Raw genomic sequence first — 23317 nt, forward strand, 5'->3', positions numbered from 1 at the left:
AGGGGGGTTGGAGGGAAATAGGAAAGTGACAGCTAAGAGGTTGTTTTTTGTTTTTTGTTTTTTAACATCTTTATTGGAGTATAATTGCTTTACAGTGGTATGTTAGTTTCTGCTTTATAAGAAAGTGAATCAGCTATACGTATACATATATCCCCATATCTCCTCCCTCTTGTGTCTCCCTCCCACCCTCCCTATCCCACCCCTCTAGGTGGTCACAAAGCACCGAGCTGATCTCCCTGTGCTATGTGGCTGCTTCCCACTAGCTATCTATTTTACATTTGGTAGTGTGTATATGTCCATGCCACTCTTTCACTTCGTCCCAGTTTACCTTTCCCCCTCCCCGTGTCCTCAAGTCCATTCTCTACGTCTGCGTCTTTATTCCTGTCCTGCCCTTAAGAGGTTTTTTTTTATGAAGTGATAAAAACGTTCTAAAACTGACTAGAGTGATGACTGCACAATACTAAAAACTAATGTACACTTTACATGGGTGGATTATATTTCAATAAAGCTGTTGAAAAAAGTAGTCCAATATATTTATTGTTTTTTAAAATCAGGCAGGGGCACTTTTTGCTTGCTTGCTTTTCTGGTTTTCCTATAATGAGCAAGTAAAGCAGATACATAAAAAGCACATTTAGATGATTTAAATAAGCTGGCTCTCTAGTTCTTAACCTTTATTTGGGGCATGGATTTCTTTGAGGATCCAATAAAAGTTAAGAGACATTGTGCCCTGAAAGAGTCACATATAATATACTCACAAGAAAAGTATTAGGGGGCTCACATAACCCTGAAGCCCCCATGGTCCCCTTAGAGACTTACGGACTCCAGTTCAGATGAATGCTGTTTACTTACAAAAGGAGACTTAAAAGCTAAACTCGCAGCAATGGTGAGAGCAGGATCCAAACAGCGGAAGATAGACCCAAACAGCATTAGTTTTCCGATTCTCACATCTACGGGCAGAGAGGCCAAGTGATACCCTAGAGGGGTCAGTTTTTCATCTGGAGTTAATGCTCCCAAGTCTCGTAATCGTATTTTTGAGGCACAGAGAGAATCGATGTGCGGGGGTTCAATGAGCCGAGAGAACACAGATTGGAGATTATGAGTGCTAAACATCTCTAAAATTTTAATTCTGAAAAAAGAAAACAAAACAATTTGTCATTTTTATTTCTGGTGGGATGACACAAAGAAGTAAGCTTCTTCTGTGAATGAAAATAATTTATAATTTCCCAAATATATGCTTTCATAAACCAAACAATGCCAGTTTAAATAAATTTTTAAAAAATCTCTTTTACTTCTCCTAGCAATAAATTACAGAAACACTTTCAGATTCTGAAATTTACTGAGATTCAGAATAAATTTCTCTCTGTAAACTTCCAAAATGCTTTTTTCTATAACAGTGGGTTCAAATCATGAAATAAAATTCAAATGATCCACCTACTCTCTTTCCCACATCTGAAATTGAATAATAATTGTTTATAAAATTAATCTGCATTGTGTCCTGCCTTGTGACAGCTCTTGAAAAGCTGTTTTAAATTATGAATTTAGGCAATTTTAGAAAGAGAAAAATCTAACATATATAAAGTTTATTTATTTCACTTATAATTCCTTTACATTTTTACTAATGTAATGGAAGGCTCTCAAAATACACCTACTGGATAAAAGAAGAGCTGTAACATCTTTGTACAAGTAACTTTTTTCCCTTTGGGTAAACATTTTATGGGCATACTCCCTCAAAATAATGACTCGGTCAAAGAGCATGGATAGTTTTAGACCTCTTATATACACTATGCAAAGTTTCAGAAAGGTTGAACCAAAGGTTCTCCAGCTTCAACAACACTGAGTTTAATCATTCATTCATTAAATCCTATTTTATGGTATTTGTTCTTGTTTGTTCATCAGGTAAATAATGGTGTTTTCAAATTGCTTTTGTTCACTTTGTTCTGATAATGAGGGTGCAGATTTCCCCCTGCGATGATTTAATGTTGGTGTTGCCCTAGCAGAAATTTCTTGATACGTTAGATTACTTTCCTGACTTATAAATGTATTCTTAAGCTCTATTTTAGGGCCATCCTCTGCAATGCAAGAGATCTTTATGTGTAGAAAGTTAAAAGGAATGGTAAAGGCAATACTGAAGCGTGGACATCCAAGTCCACGCTTAGCAAAACATCTTCTACTAAGAAAAAGAAAACATGGAACTTAGGGTGAGAAACGTTGGGACCTTTTGGAAGCAGAACACAAGGATCAAGATGTACCTTAGACAGAGTTGTTCCAATGGCACTCTTTGTATTTCTGGTAGCTGCTGCTTTAGAAGCTGGTGACTGAAGTGATGGCTGGTGAATAAATGGAAGCAGACCCCAGATGCAACACGACCTGCTCGACCTCTTCTTTGCAGGGCATTGGCTTGAGAGACAAAAGTATCCTCTAAACTTTCCATCCCTTTGCTAGCATCATATCTATAAAGTAAAAGAAAAGGTAGAAAGCAGTTACTTTATAAAAATGTGGCCAAAATTTTACTTAGCATGGACAGAATAGATGAACCATCCTACTTCTGTAGAAGGACAGTGTCCCGCATGTTCTGGGGTAGTTGAGTCCCTGGTGGGAGCACTTTGTGCTAATTTAAATGGTTTCTGTACTATATACTACATACAGTTTCTTTATTCAATTTAAAAAAAAATTTTTTTTCATTTAATTTATTTTCGACAAATAAAAATTATATATATTTAAGGTGTACAATGTGATGTTTTGATATATGTATACATTGTGAAATGATTACCAACCTTTTGGTAATTAACATATCCATCACCTCCCATACCAATTCTTTTTCATTCAAGCACATGTAAAGCATATAAGAAAAAGAGGAAAAATAATTATTTCTAAGGTAAAAACTTAAAATTTCTACCTCTGTTTGAATATAAGATTCATGATCCTAGCTACAGAATCATTCATATATCTACAGAGAGTTTTCATAAAGTATTTTTTCAAACAGTAATCCATGTAGCTTAATAGCATTAGCCTTTAACAGCTGTGGTGCTCCAAATGAGGCATCGTTAGCCCCTCTCTTACATCACCAAAAGATACCTCTTTTCTTTCATTTTCCCAGAATCGATGACATAGACCACATCATCGATGGTTATGGATGTCTCAGCAATGTTGGTGGAAATTATAATCTTAGTTACACCCACAGGCGGTTTTACAAACACAGCCTGCTGCTCTTCACTGGATAAAGATGAATGAAGTGGGTGGACAACACATCTAAAAAAAAAAAAAGGATTTAGTGTTCTAGTACAAAACACTGAAATTGTGTTATAATGGGTGAATTTCTATTAAAACTAACAATGTGACTCCAAAAATCAGCAGCTTCTCCACAACCTGTCCTCAAGGCCCAGGTCTTCTAAATGCGAAAGTTCTTTCTGACCCTTAAAAAATATTTACTCAGTTCTATGAACTAAAAACCTTGCATCAGCTTGGGAAAAACTGGAGTATAATTCACTAGTAAATAATCAAGAGGACTAAATAGTTGACAAGAGGACTAAAGAGTTGACATTCTACAAGTAACAAGCCTGGAGCACACTAACCAACAAAGAATCATTTTTTTCCCTACCTTTAAATTCAGAGAAAGAGAGACAGAGACAGTCATGTATGCTAAGAAACTTCAGTCTTATATTTCTAGGGGGTATTCATCTGTCAAGTAGTGTCCCCTTAGATATGAAGACACACCCAGTCTGTCTTACTACTGGAATAGGAACCACTGAAAATTATTTTTTCTCAAAATGGTAGCATTTCTTTGTTGTTATTAACACTGGCTTCTCCAATCCCCAGTATCTGGCAACTGAAATTACAGTTGACCCTTGAAAAATACGTGGATTAGGGAAGGCCAATCCTCTGTGCAGTCAAAAATCCATGTATAATTTATAGTTGGCCCTTTGTATATGTGGTTCCTCTGTATCTGTGGTTCTGCATCCATGGATTTAACTAACCATGTATCATGTAGTACTATAGTATTTACCATTGAAAAAAATCCATGTATAAGTGGACCCATGCAGTTCAAACCCGTGTTGTTCTAGGGTTAACTGCACATGCAATTTTGCTGAGTCACTACGCTAAGTGAAGAGAAACATTTTTATATAATGGAATGGAAATGACTGACTCCCTGGAACAAACTGCTTTGTCTATTCCCAGCTGGCATAACATATTCTTGAGCAGTGACACCAGGGTCGAAAGAGGGTGATGACAGTCAAAGAGATCTTTCTGGTTATTCATTTTCACACATAACTGCAATAGATGATTAAGAATATAGAAAGCAATTAACTTACCGATTACTACGTCTGTTGTTGAATAGAGAATTAGACTGTAGCTGTTCATAAAGCATTTTGATTTCTGCTAGTCCCGGTAAAAATACAAGTATAGCACCTGGGTATATAAAAAGAATCAATCTGATAGATGTGAAAAAGAAAAAACTAATACAGATTATAATTTTAAATGAAAAATGTAATCTGAGATTTTTCACAATTTTCTTTTCTTTGTAAAGTCCCCAGGGAACTAAATGGAAAACAAACTTTTACAATATATTTTCTGACTTAATAACTACAGAATGAATGAGGTACTATATCTTTTGAAAACAAAAAGAAATGATGTGTAGAAAAATATAATGCCTTACGTTATACAAGAATCATTAGCAAAGCTCTTTAAACATACTTCTTCAGTGCACTGGCCACTGACATTCTGTTTCTATAGAAAGAGTTATCCTTCTAATCTTATATGACAGGAAGACTCTTCTCCCCATTAGTAAATAAAATCCATAAACATTTTATTGGAAATGAGAAAAAGAAACTATAATTGGCCAGCCAATCTGGTAATCTAAATTCAGATATGTGTTGAAAAGGCAGTATATTAACTTACCATGCCATAATAATGGTTTATGGGCTTTAAAATTTTACATTAAAGAAAATAAGCAATGATAACTGATTACAGTGTATTTCTGTGCCAAGAGCAGTCACTCAGCAACAGTCACCTCCTTTTGTGCTTTATTCACAGAGGAAATTGACACTGTCTTCACTAACCCCGCCTTTAATCCCACAAATATTTATTGGGTGTCTTTGTCAGCTCTGTGCTAGGTACAATGGAATATAAAACAAAGATCTGCCCACAAGGAACTCATGACCAATAATTTATCACGGTTATTCTCCCCACTAAATAAATAAGGAAACTAAATTATTACAAAAATTGAACTCTGAAGTAAGAAGGACAAAAGATTATCTTTCAGGGTTGGTTTTAATACTGTACTTCATAGTTTACAAAGAATGTTCACATATATTATCTCATTTGATCCTCATAACCACCCGTTAAGAAGATTAATAGTACCCTTAAGGTGACTCAGTGACATGGTCAGGTCACAGAACTTAATAAGAGGGGAGTATGAAAACAAATATAGGGTTTCTGGTACCAGATCCATGCTTTTTCCATTACATACCCCATGCTTCTCTCTACTAAAGTAGCACAAAATTTAAGAGTGGTAAAATAATCTATATGGATGGAAAAGAAAATTTGTCTGTATTTTTATGTGCCTTCTGATCTGCTCTGCCCTCATGGCTTGGCCATCTGTATCAAGGATATCTTTAATATTCACAAATGTATCACCAACTGCCTAATCACTACATCAACTTTGCTTTGAATCCAGATAATTTTCTAACATTTCTTTTTGGCTGCTATACTTGATGTTTTTCAATAATAGTCTTTTCCTTTGGGATGAAATAAGATATTCAATCCAGTGATAATGCATTAGCAAACAATGGCTACTTGCCAAGGAATGAGAAACAAGGCACTTCAATAATTTTATGTGGCTCACATGTTTCCTTAGAAAATACCACATAATGATTAAGATCTAATCAGAAGAGGGCAGTCATTAAGCACTGTGTAATGAGCATATAATGTAGTTTTCTGATCTATGATTCCACTTAATTATCACTCAACAATGGCTGCATCTATTCATGCAACAAATATTTACTCCATACCTAAAGATTCCAGATTCTGTTCTAGGGTCTGAGGAATACAGTGGTGCACAAGAAATTCTTATTCTTAAAGAGCTTACATTCTACTGAAGGAGACCATCAGTAAGCGGAACTATAATTTTGGATAGTGTTAAGTGCTATAATGAAAATGAAAATGAAAACCATTTTTGGATATTGTGATAGAGTGAGGGGAGAGACAACAGATAGGGTGGTCAGAGAAGACTCCTCTGAAGAGAAGACATTTGTTGGAAACCTGAATGATGTGAAGGATTCAGTTATGAGAAGATCTGGGACATTCATTCTGGAGATAACAGACTACAAATGAGGTAAAAAGGCCACTGGGAAGACAGTGAGCAAGGGGAAAGCAGGGATTGCTCTGTGTTTTAATAGTAGGACTAGTAGTAGTAACAGTGATAATAATAACAATGATGAATATACTAGCATAACTGTAATATTGTTAGGGGTAGTAGCTACTGGGCATTAAATATATGTCAGGCACTGTGCTAAGTGCTTTGTATATGGTTTCTTTTAATCCTCAACATAGAGGATTTATTATTGTCTTCATTTTACAAACAAGGAGCCTGAGGCATAGAAAAGATAAGGACTTTATTATCCAAGGTTACAGAGCTCGGAGTAGCAGGGAATTTTATCAGACTTTCCAAAGCCTGTTCTCTTAACCCCATTGCCCTGTGGCCTCCAGGTGTAGAGTCTTCACATGATTCAAACACTCATTATTAGACTCCCATTTAGCCAGGGACTGAGTGTTGACATGTGGACACCCAGGCCTTCTTTTCAGCCTTCTTCATTTTGGACTTTGTATTGTTAACATCTTTTTGCTCAGTGGGTAAAAGGTAAAACTTCCTCAAAAGGTAAACGGTAAAATTTCCTCCTGAAAAACCTAATAAGCAACTTTACACACAACTGGGGGTGAAAAGGTGAGGAACTGGGGCGAGGGCTCCAGGAAGAGAGGCTGTCCCCACAATCCCCACCATCTCAGGAGGTAGACTCCCTGCCCTTTGCCATCTCACACTTAAGACAGGCAGCAGTTACCTGGAGGGTAGGAGTGCTTTCCATCCACAATCCACTCTAACAAGGCCTCGATTAATTCAAGATTAACCTTTTCAAAATCCATAATGGACATTGTTCTGATGACTGATTTGCTAACCCCTGAAAGAAAGGTAAAAATCAGGATAGTTACACCTTATTGAAGAAAATATGCCTGGGAACTAGGTGGGTGTCTTGATTTCATTTAATAACATAGATGTTCACATTTAATGTACTGAAATGAACTTTTTTCCTTCAGTCTCTCAGAAAATACAGGCTCATTAGAAGCACTTTTTGCTTGAACAATGACCCAAAGAGCAGGCTCCTGCCCCTGCTGGAAAGACCGAGAGAGGCAACTTTTAACTTTTCTCTTTCCTTCCCCTTTTATCTATCATATAAAATATATTTTATATATATTTCAGATATACATGTATTATATATATTTATATATTATATAAATATATTATATATATATATATCTCAAATACATTTGATATATAAATATATCAAATATATTTCAGAAAACCCTTCCAGATTCAATCAACTTGTGAGTCAGATCAGCCAAAAGTCCAGGCAACAGTAACTGTGAAAATCAGTGCACAGAGGCCACAGCTTTACTTTACAACAGTGACTTTACAGCAGCAACTTTACAACAGTGACTTTTAACTTTTAGGTTCCTTGAGAAAATCATAAAAGTTATGAATCTTCCCTGAAAAATACATGTGATTTTAACGGCTTCACCAGTACCCCTGAAGTCTACCCATTGACCCTCAGGTTAAGGGTCTACAATCTCCTTCTAATTCATCGGAAGCCTAGTAAAAGATATACTTCCTTGTGTTGTACTATAAGCCTCAGCTCTTTTAAAAACAAACAGCATATGCCTGGGGAGACTAATTCTCTGAAGACGGCTGCCCTTTCTTTTTAGTTCTTTCTAATGACCCATCACCTGAAATAGAGTCTAACTGGAGCAAAATAACTGTAGTTGGTATGAATGAAGGGAAGCTTTCTACGCTTTGCTGAAAAGCTTGAAGAGAGGCAAAAGCAGTTGCTAAACAATGTTGTTCTGAAGAGTGAACCCTATGTTGGTAAAAAATGAAAGAAAGGAAGAAATAAGCTACACAAGCAAAAGTGTGGTTGGGTGTGGAAGGCAGAGCAGGAATCATTTTTATTTGCCAAGATTCCAAATAGCCAGACTTTTCAAAAAGGAGAAAGAATCAGCTAACTGAAAAAAAGGGAAATGAAAATCATTAAAAAAAATGTTTTTAATAGTTTGGCAGGTTTTACTAATCATTTATATATTTTAAAAGACTGATTATTATTATTTTTTAACTAGAAAAAGTTTTAAAAATCGAGCTAGGGAACACTGTTTAATTTTCTGAAAGAGAGCACTGAGATCAACTAGATAAAGTCTTTGTTTCACAGGGAAGAGGAGACTCGGAGAAGCTAAGTGATCAATCAGCCCAGCATCATACAGAAGCTAGTGGTAGAGCCAGGTTTCCCAACCTCAAATCCTTAGAAAAGAGTTCTCAGAGGTGCTTTCTGAACTTTGATATCTCTGTGCTTGACATTAGAAAGACCGTGGCTTAGATCCAGTCATAATTCTTAAAGAAAACTCTGGAATTTCAAAAGAGAAACCAAAGAGATTTTCCTGTTAACTATTTAATAGAATAAGGAAATGGGAATTGTCAGCTGGTATGATGTACAGAAAGAACACAAACATTTGAGTCAGACATTTTCATTAGAATCACAAATCTGCACTTACTAGCTCTGGGCACTATGCTGTGGATTTGTATTATCTTATTTAATCTCCTAAATAACAGGCATTTTATAGATAAGGAAACTGAGGAATAGAGAGGATGAGGAACTTGCATATAACTGGTTTTATGAGAGCCTGGGGAGTCGAATCCAGGTCTGTAAGATACAAGTCTATGCTCTTAACCTTACTTCTCAGGATGTTGGGAAGATTAAGTGAAATGTTTGGGAGCCATGTATATCTTCCTAAACAGCAGAACAAATGGCTAATGCCCTAATTCCTTTATGATTACCATTTCCCATGCAGGACTGCATCTTTGGTGGAAGGAGAAAAAGGAAAACTCACTTGCCTTTTCTGCTATAGAAGCAGTAACAGGGGTTGAGGGCTCTTACTCCTTGAAAGGTAAACACCTTTTTTTTTTTTTTGGAAGGACCAAGAGGAGTTGGGGTGGCAGTCCACGGAAAAGAGAGCAGGAAAGGCAACTGAGACCTGTCTAGGCTTTAGGAAGAAAGCAAAAGTAGTAACCTTAGGGTTTCTATGGGTTCAGCCCAGCTGAACGTATGGAAGACTATCTAGGAACAAAGCTGGGTGGAGTCTGGCATGGGAGGAGGGAGCACCTAACAACATATATAAAAATGCTCAGGGCTTCCCTGGTGGCACAGTGGTTGAGAGTCTGCCTGCCAATGCAGGGGACACAGGTTCGAGCCCTGGTCTGGGAAGATCCCACATGCCGCGGAGCAACTGGGCCCGTGAGCCATAACTACTGAGCCTGCGCGTCTGGAGCCTGTGCTCCGCAACAAGAGGGGCCGCGATAGTGAGAGGCCCGTGCACCGCGATGAAGAGTGGCCCCCGCTCGCCGCAACTAGAGAAAGCCCTCGCACAGAAACGAAGACCCAACACAGCCAAAAATAAAAATAAATAAATAAATAAATAAGAAATACAGTAAGCCCATTACATGTTTAAAAAAAAAAAAAAAAAAAAAAATGCTCAGCACAGGGTGGGCCCTAAAAAAAGATGTCATTTTTGAGGCCTATTGAATAATGCTAAAACTAGTGGGTGAAATTTTGAGGATATTATAGGATAAATAGTTTCAAATCTCTCTCCACAACTGACTTATTAACTAAACAGGGAATAAATAGTAACTACACAGAGGAGAAACGTAGGCATCACCTTAACCAGGTGATCAAAGTTAATACTGCTACTAATGGGACAAACCAACATCATGTGCCTCCTGATATGATGCACTGAGAAGGACTCAACATTGTTTCTGTGGTTTTCTAACCAGAAATGCATAACCTAAAATTAATCATGGGGCAACGTTAGATAAACCCAAACAGAGGGACATTCTACAAAATAATTGGCCCAAACTCCTTAAAAATGTAAATCATAGAAGAAAAATAAAGGCTGGAAAATTTCTCCAGGTAGAAGGAAACTAAAGATACATGATGACTGAATGCAATATATAATCTTGGGTTGGATCCTGTACCACTTAAAAAATAAAGGACATTATTGAAATAATTGACAAAATTAGAATATGGACTGTGGATTAAACAGTAGTACTGTATTAGTGTTAAATGTTTTCATTTTGATCATGTCCTATTGTTTGTTTTTGTTTTTGGCCATGCCGTGCAGCTTGTGGGGTCTTAGTTCCCCGACCAGATATTGAACCCGGGCCCCGGCAGTGAAAGCGCCAGAGTCCTAACCCCTGGACCGCCAGGTAATTCCCATATCCTATTGTTATGTAAGAGGATGTCCTTGTTCTTAGGAAATACATACTGAAATATTGGGGGTTAAGGAGCATCATATCTGCAATTTACCCTCAAAACATTCAGGAAAAATATATATATATGCACCCAGAGCAAATAATAAAGCAAATGAAGCAAAATGTTAATAATTGGTGAATCAGGGTAAAGGATATATGAGAGTTCACTGTAGTCTTGCAAATTTTTAATTCTGAATTTGAAATCATATCAAAATGCAAAGTTACAAAACACTCAAGAATATAATTTATATTTTACTACCTCCCAATTTTTCTATAATGAACACGTTTATAATCAGGAAAAAACCCACTGGTAAATACAATAACAATTTTAATCTAATATGTATTAGAACTGTTATTTTTCTAAGTTTAAGGTTGTTCTGATGAACTAAAGACAAGGTAACTATGAAACAAGAGCCACATTTTTCTTCCTCTGGATCATGGCGTGAGAAAAACTAGTTATCTTTGGCAAAACTGTAATATTCCCCCCAGGAAGCACATTACCTTTATAGCGGGCCAGGAGCTGCTTAAAATCTAACTGTTGATCTGGCACGGCATCTTTGGTGGAATCCTGATCGTGGAGGTGCAGGGAGAAGCGCAGGTCCTCCTCCACCTCCTCAAATGCGGTTCTGCTGCGCCTTGCCTTGAGCTTCTCCTTTGACATCTGTTTCATGGAGCGCGCATACGGGCTCCCATCCTGTAACACATACCTGAGGAAAGAAGACAAAGAAATGTGTGGGTGTGGATGCGGGTCTGCTGGGGAGGAATGACACTATTCACCTGTCTTCCGCGCCCATTCAGCAGAATGTTGCTCTGCTTCTGCCCAGTTCATGTGCTACTCTTCCACCAGTCCAGGATTCTGTCTGCCGTGCCCTATTGCTGGTGGGGAACACACTGGAATGCTTTTGGCTCTGTTTTAAGATAATTCTGGAGGCAGTGAATTTGGAAAAGTGAGAGAAAAAAGACAGGGAAACTAGCTGAAAGATCATTTCCCCAGAGATTCACATTCAATGGAAGTGGGATTGGGCCCACAAAACAACAATTTTAATAAGCTCCCCAAGTATGCTTACTGCACACTAAAGTTTGAGAGCCACTGTTTTGGGGTTTTTAGCTTGAGAATACTGTATCACTGAATAACGTAGAATTAGGAGGGGGCTTATTAGGAATGGAAGGAGCAGAGAGAAAGAAAAAATTCTGGGTTGAGTTTAAGGTGTCAGACATCAAAGGTGTTTCCATTCTGGAGCTCAGAGGTCAGGAATGAAGATACCCATCTGGGAGTTCTCAGCACAGGGGTGACAGCTGAAATCACATGAGTCTTAGAGAACCAAGCAAGAATTTAACAGTGAGAAGAAACAGTGCAAGGATAAAACCCTGGGGAATCTTCAAGGTCAAAGAGTAGGAAGAGGAAGCAGAGCTTTCAGAGGGGAGAAATCTGTTGGTATCCAATAGACATTACCACCTTCTATCCGGTATAGAACTTATACACTCATATGTACTGCAAAATCCTTGAAGGCAGAATAATAATGATAATAATAGCTAACATATATAAAGCATTTGATAGATGCCAGGCACAGTTCTAAGCACTTTGCAAGTATTAACTCCAAGTATTAACTAATCCTCATAACTCTTGAAGAGGCTACTATTAATATGCTCACTTTACATATGATGAAACTAAGTCACAGAGAGATTAAGCTACTCACCAATGTTACATTGGTAGGTACAGGGATTTAAATACTAGCAGTCTGTCTGCAGAATTAGTACTTTTTTTTTCCATGTTAAATTCTCCATAGATTTGGTCCATCATTTTTAATTTTTTATTTATTTTCATTTTATTTGATTTTTTTGGCCATGCCACATGGCTTGTGGGATCTTAGTTCCCCGACCAGGGATTGAACCCAAGATACCGCAATAAAATCGCCGAGTCCTAACCACTGGACCGCCAGGGAATTCCCCATCATTTTTTAAACAGACTTTACTTTTTAAAGCAGTTTTAGGTTCACAGCAATACTGAGCAGAAGGTACAGAGATTCCCCATATACCCCCTGCTCCCTCCCCTATGCATAGCCTCCCCCATTAGCAATATCCCCAACCCGAGTGGTACATTTGTTAAAACTGATGAACTGAGATCCATACATCATTATCACCCAAGGTCCTTAGTCTACATTAGGGATTCCTGAGTCAGTACTCTTAATATATAATATTGCCTTTGAATTCAAATAATTTGTATAATAAATATTCACTGAAAGGGGAAAACAAAATGCTCAAATTGAAAAATTAGAAGAAAAATTAACCCATTTATTAGTATCCAGGCACACTGAGGTAAAATAGTAATTCTGTTTTCAAGGACTTTCACCAAACTTTAATTAATATCTTCCTTACCTTGTCACAGCAATTGCATCTTCCAGAAAAAATTGATCAACAGGAAATGTACGACCTAGGAAAACACGAAAATAAAACAGGAAAGTCTCAGAATACCCGTTCAACTATCTTGAAACTGTTTGTATATGCAAAATTGTCTTAAAACGAAGCTTGGCACAATAAGGTACTATATTTACTCTGTGGTCTTACAAGTATTCAAAACAAGCTTTTCATGATAAAAATGGAAGGAGTAGATTCCAGTTAGTAAATAAAACAGAAGTGCATAGTTGGAGAGATGATCATTTGCTAATAAGACTTTTTTTAACCTTTAAAAAAAAAAAATCTGTTAAACCTTTTAATCCCCCTCTTCTTCCCTGCAGGGGACCTTTAAACAGTCAACAACTGTATTCTAGATCAAGCATAGAATTTCATCTTTAAATCTACTGTTGATATCCTCTATAACTAGAACGAATTATTCACCACTCAGTGTTTCCAAATTGTTCTTTAGCAATCAAATGCAGAATGATAAACCAAAGCCCAAGGTGATAAATTAATCCCACAATGAGACTGTGAAAGCACCAAAAGAAGACACAGACTATCCAATTTCACTTACTCCCAGAGTGGACCAATATCCAGAAGTTTAGTAGAACCAGCAATGAACAAATATGCTATACACAGATACAACTTTTCCCTTTATGATAGATTACCATTATAAACACACATTTTGATGTTAAACACAACAGAATGCTAGAAATCCTAATAACCTAGACTTTTTTTTTTAAAGCACATATAAATTAAAATCTCCCAGCAAATGAATATAACATTACCTCTTTATTAATTTCATTATATGGTTATGATTTTATTTGTTATAAACTAATCAATTCTTCTCTAGAAAGAGGTATAAATACTCATTCATTTATATCTCAAGTGAACTTTAAAATAATTATATTTGCTTATTAGGACAATACATATTTACTGATGGATTTTAATCACCTGGTATAGTGATAACTGGGCAGGAATTAAAATATTCTGAAAAGAGCTCAGCGTTTAAAGTTGCACTCATCAGAATAACTTGAAGAGTTGGTCTCTGCAATACAATGTCTTTCAAAACTAGCAGTAAGAAGTCACTAGAGGAAATAAAAGAAACACCTGAGGATCAAACAAATTTAATACATGAAAATTAATAACCTTTGACATATTTCAAGTAAGTGTAAGACTTATGTGAAAAAAATTTATAACACTCATAGAAAGATGTGTCATGTTCCTAGATGTGAAGACTTAATGTTATAAAGATATCAATTTCCCACCAAAGAAACTAAATTCAGTGTAGTGCCAATCAAAATACCAACAGCATTCATCATTGCATTTGATAATTCCACTTCTTGATATCTACATGTACATAAAGAGGTATATACAACGATATTCATTATAGCATTGTTTGTAAATCAGTGGAAACGACCGAAATGTCTATCAACCAAGAAATGGTTAATTACAGTTATCATCCATTCTAAGGAATAATATGAGGCAGATAAAAGGAATAAAGTAGAGCTCTAGATACAGACATGAAAACATCTCTAAGAGATATTGTTAGTGAAAAAAACCCAAGTTGTAGAACAATATGTACCGCAGAACAGCAATGTCCTAACTGGTCTCCCTGTTTCAGCCCTTGCCCCCCTAAAATCTATTCTCAGTATGGTAGACCAATAATTCTGCACAAATGTAAATCTGATTGTGCCACTCTTCTGCTCAAAATCCTTCAACGACTTTTTATCAAAGTCCTCACTAACGAGGCCCTATGTGACATGATCTGTACCCTCACTACTCATTTCCTGTTGCTCTCCCCCTTTATCACTTGGCTCCAGCCACACTGTCCTCCTTGCTGTCTTTGAGACATGGACCCCAGGTCCCTTGCACATGTTATTAATGTGCCTAGAAAGGACTTCTCCCAGACATTCAAGAGGTAGCTCACTCACTCACTTTCTTGGAGTCTTTACTCAAAATGTACCTTTTCAGCTAGGCCTTCCCTGGCCACCATGTTTAAAATTTCAAATGTTCCCCTCCCTTGCATTTCATATTACCCTTTCTCTTCTTAGCACTTAACAAACATACTTTATATTTTACTTCTTTATCTTGCTTATTGTTGGGCTCTCTCACTAGAATATAAGCTCCATGAGGATGGGGATTTTGGTTATTTTGTTCTACAAGATACTACTCAGTATCTAGAACACTGCCTGGGATATAGTAGGTGCTCAATAAATGTTTGTTAATTTACTAAATGAATATATAATTTGTATAAGAAAAAAAAGGTCTGGAAATAAAAGTACCTATTTCTGACAAAGCAAGCATATATGTCAATGTATAGTAGGACATATCACCAATCTGATCACCGTAGTTATCTCTGGGGCAGGGACTAGGAATGGTTTGGGAGTGTTACAGGGGACTTTCACTTTATCTGTATTGTTTGAATTTTTAATGAGTATATTCTTGAACTACTTAGTTTTCTTTAATGAGCTAATTTAATTACATTTATGACTATTCTGTTTCTTTTTTAGGGAAAAGGAAAATAATATAACAATAGGTAAATGGTTAAGTAATTTATGGTACATCCACACGTTAGAATTTCCTCATGCAATTATTAGCAATAATTTCAAAGACAGTTCATGCTCTCATATTAAATATTAGATCAAATGCAGCACACAACACTATATAATCCCAATAGTGTTTGTGGATATACATCTCTCTGCTAACTCCCAATATACTCCCAGAAGAAAACAGAACAAATTGTTAACATGTAATTAGCAATTCTATAAGGGACAGAAATTCTTCTTCTTGACATTTAATATTGCCTAAATGTGTCAGAATAATGTCATTATCTCTATGATCAGAAAATGTATTAAAAATTTTAAACAAATATAATTATAATTTTTCTATATTCAACCTTTTATCTTATTTATTTTTTAATTGATCTTGGTTCCTAGATTTTACTTTTTTTTTTTAAATTTTTAAATTTTATTTATTTTTTTATACAGCAGGTTCTTATTAGTTATCCATTTAATACATATTAGTGTATATATGTCAATCCCAATCTCCCAATTCATCACACCACCACCCCCGATTTTCTGCCTTTTTCAGTCAGAGCTAGCAAATATTCCCCTACTTTTTCTTATAATTTGTATACTCCATTTCCAAAGACTGGTATTTGTAAATGCTCAAATCTCCCTTCTCCAGTGTGTAATTTATCTTTATTTGGATGTGAAAATACTTTGTTTTTAACTGTTGATATTCTGTAGGTCATTAGGTTTTATAAAAATCTCTTTTTGAGAACATCATTGCAGCCAGGAACCAGATCCAGTGCTATCTTCCAGTTTCACTGAGTTTGTGGAAGTATAAATGTTATGAAACCCAAAGCTATTTTTTATGTTCAAAATTACATTGGATATAATTTCCCCTAAAATTAAAAATTTATTTTTACAATACAATCATTTAAATATTATTAGTTTGGTTGAATGTTTTATTTGATTCCCTCTTCCAGGTTGTTCAGTGATTCTGTTAAAATAAATTCTTTCAAATGTTCATTTTAACATTTAGGTGCAAAATGACATTATTTACCATTTATTTTTTTCCCTACTGTTTTCTGGAGTCTCTATGTAAAGATTATTTGCCCCTCAAAGATTTTCAGTGTTTTCTATATAGCTATTTAAAATTTACTATTGTCTTGTTCTAGGAAATATTTTTTATTTTGATCTATTCTTTTAAAAATTTTTTGGCCACGCCGCGCTGCTTGCAGGATCTAAGTTCCCCGACCAGGGATCAAGTCCGGGGCCCCGGCAGTGAAAGCACAGAGCCCTAACCACTGTACCACCAGGGAATTCCCTGATATATTCTTTTTATATAAAAATATTTTTCTTTAGTTTCAAATTTCTTTATATTTCTTAATTACTACTATATTAGTGTATTTATTTCTTCTAACAAATAGTCTTCTGTTTACATGTCTTCCCTGTTCATTTTTTAAAAACTTTTTATCAGCAATAGCTGGGACCTCTTTTCACATTTGTTTCTTTTTTTTTAGTTTTGCTATGATCTATTTTCTGCTTCTCTGTCAGCCCATCAACTTTACTCAGACTTTCTTCTTCTCAAGATATTTATAATAATATAGTCCTTTTTGGGAAAGCCTCATGATTTGCACAGGATCATCTCTCTTTTTCCCACTACTTTTTTACTACTTTAGAGCATGATCTACACGACAAACTATGATCAATGCCATCTATTTACCTGGCCCTTCATTTAAAAATATTGAGAATTTTGATTTTATACCTTGACCCTTTAATGACTTCCAATTCCATTAAAGTAAAATCCAAATGTTTTATTATTAATGGTGCATAGTCTCCTGCTTTTTTTAGTTGTCACCTTTCCCCTCATTCACTACATACCAGCTGCACTGGCCTTCCTCCAGTTTTTGGACTCATGAAGCCCTTTACCACTGCAGAGTCCTTGCAAATGATGACCTTGCCCTCATATGTCTCATGAGACTCCTTTTCATACTTCTGTTTTTAATTTAAATGTAATCTCTTCAGAGATATAATCTCTGACTATCTCATGGCTCTCTCCCCCCAAACACAGCATCCTGTTTATTCCTTTATGGTACTTATTCCAATTTGTAGTTATTTACTTATTTATTTACCTGTTCATTATTTGTTTTTCCTACCAGACCATAAGAGATAAAGGGGAAACATATATGTTTGTTCACTACAGTATCCCCAGCAATTAATAGGCCACTTGGCACTTAATGCAGGCTCAATAAATATATGAATGAATGTCAGGACTGAATGACTGACCAAATGCACAAAGAAGGAAGCACGTATTGACCAATCCATCAGCTATAGCATGCATTACATCTGATATTCCTGCTAAGTACAGCACCCAGCTCAGCATGCTGCCTCTTATTAGATGATGTCCATCTAAAAGGATGACTCTTCCAGTGATGAACATGTGCTCTCCTAGCATTTTTCATGTCACAGACCCTGGAGACCAGGAGGGCAGTTCCTCTTCTCTAACTTAAGCCTTCTCTATGGCAATTACCATTACTAGCTCTTAGGAACTTAACTGGAAGCAGAATAAAATTCTTTCAGCCATGTCTTCATTTGATGTGTGTGGGTATTCACTTGGAAAACCTTTGCCTTACCTTTCTTCTGTCCTCTCATGGACTTCATCAACAATGATATGGGTGATTCCTTGTAGGGCTGTGTCCCCCTCTAGCCTTCTTAGCAGCACTCCTGTGGTGCAGTATAACAGTCTGGTGGCTGAGGACTTACACGTAAAAGGGCATAGAAAGCTTTAATGAACTTTCTGAAAAAAGGAAACACTTTCCTGGCAAAGCCATTTTTAATGGATAGGGATAAAGAATACTGAAAACACCAGCAGTTCTATTTAATATAAACCAAGAAACTAAATGCATAGTTTCTTGCTGGCAACCACAAAGCTTTTCTACTTTACATCAAAATTTTAAGACTCATAGAAAGCATTCAAAAATTATTATAAAACATAAAAATAACAGTGAGTGATGAAATCAATTCTGCCTTTGTTCATTCCATATTTGGTTAAATGGATTAAATCCCAGTTTAGGAACAAAGCAGCACCTACTAGATCACTTCTGCCAATAAAGAATAGAAGGTCTTTACAGAGGAAATTAAGTACACCCCAATAAGAGTTTAAACCAAAATATTTCTAAAAGGACTTCAGCCCTATTGAAGTATATATTCCAACTTGCCCAGAATCTCCAGACCCCAAGGGCGCTTTATACTTGAAAATTGTAAATTTCTGTCATCAGGAAATAAGAAAAGCATACAAACCTTGACACTTTCTAACCGGATCTGGTATCCCACAGTCAGACCCACTCTCTCTGCTCTTTCTTTAGCAACGCGTTCGGCGACAGAGATCGCAGAGATTCGTCGGGGTTGGGTACAGATGATGTTAGCCACCTTCTCAGGTGGTCCGTTCAGAGAATCATCCAGAATAAACTGTGGAATCTGTGTGGTTTTCCCACATCTGTATGTCAAAACAAATAAGTCCTAAAATAAGAGTTTTCAAGTGCTCTAGTTAACTAAAGAAGCAATCACATCCAATGAGGAAAGTAAGAAGCTAACTAGAATAAAAGTTGTTCAGCTTCATCTATCTTCTAAACCTACCTACTGACTTATAACCTACAGCTGATAACTCCTAGGAATTTGCACTTAGGTTAACAGGGCAATCAACAATAGTTTACTATTATTTGTAAAACTGGGACTACTGAATAAACATTAGGTTAAGGTCTATAAATGCCTCCAGGAATGTGAACTCTACATATGAATCCTAAAGAAACAGGAGTATTATGATTATTAAAATACTTTATATTTTTCCCACTGGTGTGGTATTGCTTTGGCTATACCAAAGTACTGACTGAGGTTAAAAAGATAAGAAACTGGAAGATACAAAGTTACTACTATATCTGTGAATCTGGGCACAAATGTAATTATTAAATTGAAGACCCTTGAATACAGAACTAGATTAAGCCTGCAACTTGTCCCTGCTAAATAGGTTTAGATAACATATGGAGAGTGTGGAACAGGAAAAATAATGTACCCTAAGTTGTTCTTAAACAAAAGCTTTAAGGAAATCAGAATAAATTTAGAAAATTTATTTCTGAAGTGTCAAGCTAAATGTTCTGGAACTGTCCTTTACATTTTAAAATGGGCCTTGTTAAAAGCCTTCAGCTAGGCCTTTTGCCTTAAAATCATGTTAAGGCAGAGGTATACAATATCTATAAATTCCTAAATTTCTGAGTTTTGTTTTTTTGTAATTTGGCTCTATTGGCTACAGTTACCACATTATTTGCCTCTGTGAAATATTATTTAATATTTGACAGGAAAAAGCACAAATAACACCAGCAACTGTTTTTTTTTAAAAGTAGAACTGGTGGTGGTAACCAGGGCACACACCGTATTTATAGATGAAAGCTGCATTACAAATAAATCACATTCTTACCCAGTCATACCACTTATAACAAGCACTTGGTGCCTGCTCAACAATTTAAGAATGTTTTCTCTTTCTTCCCAAGCAGGGAGTAATTGTCTTTCTTGCAGAATTGACTGGAACTGTCTGGAGGCCTAATAAAATAAAAGATAAGACATCAGTTTGGTTACTTTCAATCACCTTTCACAAAGCTCTGAATGTGGAATCCCATAGTTAGACCTACCCTTTCTGCTCTTTCTTCACCAATTTGTTTAGAGACAGAAAGTGCAGATTTGTTGGGGGTTGGATGCTGGTGACTTTAGTCAGAAGGCTGTTCAGAGAATCAGCCAGAATAAGCTGTGGGATCTGTGTGGCTTTCCTACATCTGAATGAACTCAAGGATCTTATAAGAGAAATAACCCCTCTTGCTTAGCACCTATCCAGCTCTTTTTGTAAGTCTCTGTACTAGCACTGTTCAACAGAACTTTCCGTGCTGACGGAAATGTTCTGTCTGCGCTGTCCAACATAGCAACCTCTGGCTACATGTGGCTGTTGAGCACTTGAGCTGTGATCAGTGCTACCGAGGACCTGAATTTTTTATTTTATTTAATTTTAATAAATTTAACTTTAAATAGCTACACGTGGCTAAGGGCTACCATACAAGACAGCGTAGTTCTACACAGTGTCAGATTTTTACCAAAATCACTAACAGTAACAGCACTCACTAAATGGTTCTTTTTTTTTTTTTTTTAACATCTTAAATATATACAATTTTTATCTGTCGAGAATAAATACATAAAAATAAACTGGTATGGATTTATAGATTTCTTTTTTTTCAATTCCTGGGTTATAATCCAATACTGTACATCCAATACCTAAGATATAATCCAATTTATTTTGTTGCTCTCATTATTTCATTTTGGCCATTGGGAGCTTTTCCAGGTTGATTCCTGAGTCCTTCTGACACGCCCTCATCTTTTTTTTTGTTTTGTTTTGTTTTTGAGTACTCCCTCATTTAAAGGTTTCTTTTTGGCCAATCACCACATCTATGTAACTCAGTTTGACATCTAATGGCCAATGCTATAAACATTGTACTGTAGGTTAAAACTGTGGATGTATTTTTGACTAATGTAAGAAATTTATACTAACATTTATATTAACATACACATTTTCTGCATGTAATTTTATCACCTCTAAACACACTGTTCAAACTGAATGTGTAATTTTTTATTTCCACCATCTTATTATTTATGGCGCGATTTTCTAGTCAATTTGACATTCTATGGGTGTTGCAGTATATATGTACTAGTGTTATATATATACTCTGTCAAAAATCAGAATCACAGAACTTTAGAATCAGAAGGACCTTAGATAGCATCTAATCTAATCCCCGAACTGGTTAAGCAACTCGTCTTTATCCTACATCCAACTCTGCCCTAATACTTCACTTATGAGTTCTTTTAAAATAATCTTATTTTTACCCCTGAATGGGGTAAAAACAACATGGACTTTGAAAACAGAGAGAATTAGCTTGAAACCCTGTGTTGCCACTTACCAGCTATGTGACCGTGGGCAAATTATTTATCCTGTGAGCCTTTGAAATGGGGTAAGAGTCCCTCCTTATCCTTCTCCTTTACTATACTGTTATTTCTAATGTAAATCACAGTACTACTTTTCCTTTCACTTATCAGATTTCTATCATAGTAACAAAGCCACATGATTCTCAGAATATTTGGTATATATGTGTTTCATTTTCATCAGCCATTGGATTTTCCAAAACTATCTAGAACATGCATCCAAGTTTGCTGTGGCATGAAGAAACTTTGACAAATCAGAGTAAAAGAGAACTGAAAGTATACCATAGAGAGTAGCCAAAGCTTCCTAATTCCTAATCCCTTCATCCATACATTAGGGAGGCAATGCTAGCCATTCTCTCAGAATACCCTACCTGTTTTATTCGGAACTGCTTGCAGATTTTGACATTTTCAGCACGTACTGATTTTGCCTGCCAGTCATATCTTTTGGAAATCTTTTTCTTAAGGTTGACATAGCTTTCATTCTCCACCATAACTGGTGCAGGACCTTCATCCTCATCTGTCTCCTCCTCAGGCTCTGATTCTTTTTCAACTTGAAGGGGATAAAAGGAAACGTTTTCGATATAGAGCCCTTTCTTTAGCAAGGAAAAGTCACTATCTAACAAAGTAACAACAACAAAAAAATCATAAATGGAGAAAAAGTTAAAGCTTGAATAAAACAAGTTCATTCATTTCCACACTACTACTTCTACTGCTAAAGAACTTAAAATGCATCTCCAAATAAACTTTAATCAAGTGTAAGTGGCTTTGGTTAAACCAAATTAAAAACAAAGAAAAGAAAATCATGCCCTGCCTTGTTAATCCAGTAGACTCTGTACATTCAGGAATTAACTGAAAGTTTCAAATATTTGCAAGTGTACCTACAATTCCATGACACAAAATAACCCAAATGTCTATCATATGATGAATCAATAAATGAAATGTGGTATGTCCATATAATGGAATAGTATTCAGTAATAAAAAGGAATGAAGTACTGATACATGCTACAACATGGATGAACCTTGAAAACATTATGCTAAGTGAAAGAAGCCAATCACAAAAAGCCACATATTTACTATATGATTCCATTTCCATGAAATGTCCAGAATAGGCAAATCCATAGAGACAGAATATAGACTCATGGTTGTTAGGGGTTGGGGGAAGGGAGAAATGAGGAGTGACTTGCTAACAGGTACAGAGTTTCTTTCTGGGGTGATGAAAATGTTCCAGAGTTAGACAGTGGTCATGGTTGCACAACTCTGTTAATATACTAAAAACCACTGAATAGTACACTTCAAAAGGGTAAATTTTATGGTGTGCAAATTATATCTTAATAAAGCTGTTATCTTAAAAAAAAAGTTCACGACACACAGTTTGTCATTTCTTGAGGAACACATCTGAGTGCTAGAACTCGCTGCAGGTTGGGAGCGAGTCAAGGGGCCAGTGAGGGAACCTAGCTGGCTGTCCGGCATCCGCATCTCGGTGCAGGTTCACTGTTCTCTACCTGTTGACATTTACCTAGGAACTCCTGGGAAATAATAAAACTTGCTGCTCTAAAAGAAAGATGGCAAAAAATAAGAGATATCCTACGGTGAACTTTGAAAGGGGGGTTACTTGTGATGTAAGAATCTGTACAGCACTCTTGGATCTGGAGGAAGCCAGAGGCTTGTACAAACATTTCTCTATTTGAGGATTTAGGGACCTATAAAGAGAGACATCCCCTAATGACTTTTGGGGGTCTAGCGTACTAAAAGCAGGAGGGTATGGATGGTGGTATAGAAAGAGAAGTATCTCTAAAAACTCATTTTAAAGTAATCCTATATACAATAACAGAAG

The 23317-nt window shown here is 36.2% G+C and overlaps 1 protein-coding gene across 6 annotated transcripts in view; it reads right to left on the reverse strand.

Moving 5' to 3' along the window:
• Window positions 1-23317, reverse strand: part of DHX57 (DExH-box helicase 57) — a 57329-nt gene that overhangs the window by 14900 nt on the left and 19112 nt on the right. For all 6 annotated transcript variants that reach the window (XM_061211178.1, XM_061211183.1, XM_061211180.1 and 3 more), the window contains 12 exons: window positions 21855-22033; window positions 19940-20061; window positions 18769-18964; window positions 18102-18226; window positions 13913-14046; window positions 12941-12995; window positions 11066-11271; window positions 7056-7172; window positions 4311-4407; window positions 3076-3249; window positions 2250-2450; window positions 850-1126 (listed from right to left, as the gene is read on the reverse strand). In XM_061211178.1, the coding sequence (XP_061067161.1) occupies window positions 850-1126; window positions 2250-2450; window positions 3076-3249; window positions 4311-4407; window positions 7056-7172; window positions 11066-11271; window positions 12941-12995; window positions 13913-14046; window positions 18102-18226; window positions 18769-18964; window positions 19940-20061; window positions 21855-22033 (1883 nt within the window). The remainder of the gene's footprint in view (window positions 1-849; window positions 1127-2249; window positions 2451-3075; window positions 3250-4310; window positions 4408-7055; window positions 7173-11065; window positions 11272-12940; window positions 12996-13912; window positions 14047-18101; window positions 18227-18768; window positions 18965-19939; window positions 20062-21854; window positions 22034-23317) is intronic.

Source organism: Eubalaena glacialis, chromosome 14 (assembly GCF_028564815.1).
Source record: "Eubalaena glacialis isolate mEubGla1 chromosome 14, mEubGla1.1.hap2.+ XY, whole genome shotgun sequence".
NCBI lineage: Eukaryota > Metazoa > Chordata > Mammalia > Artiodactyla > Balaenidae > Eubalaena > Eubalaena glacialis.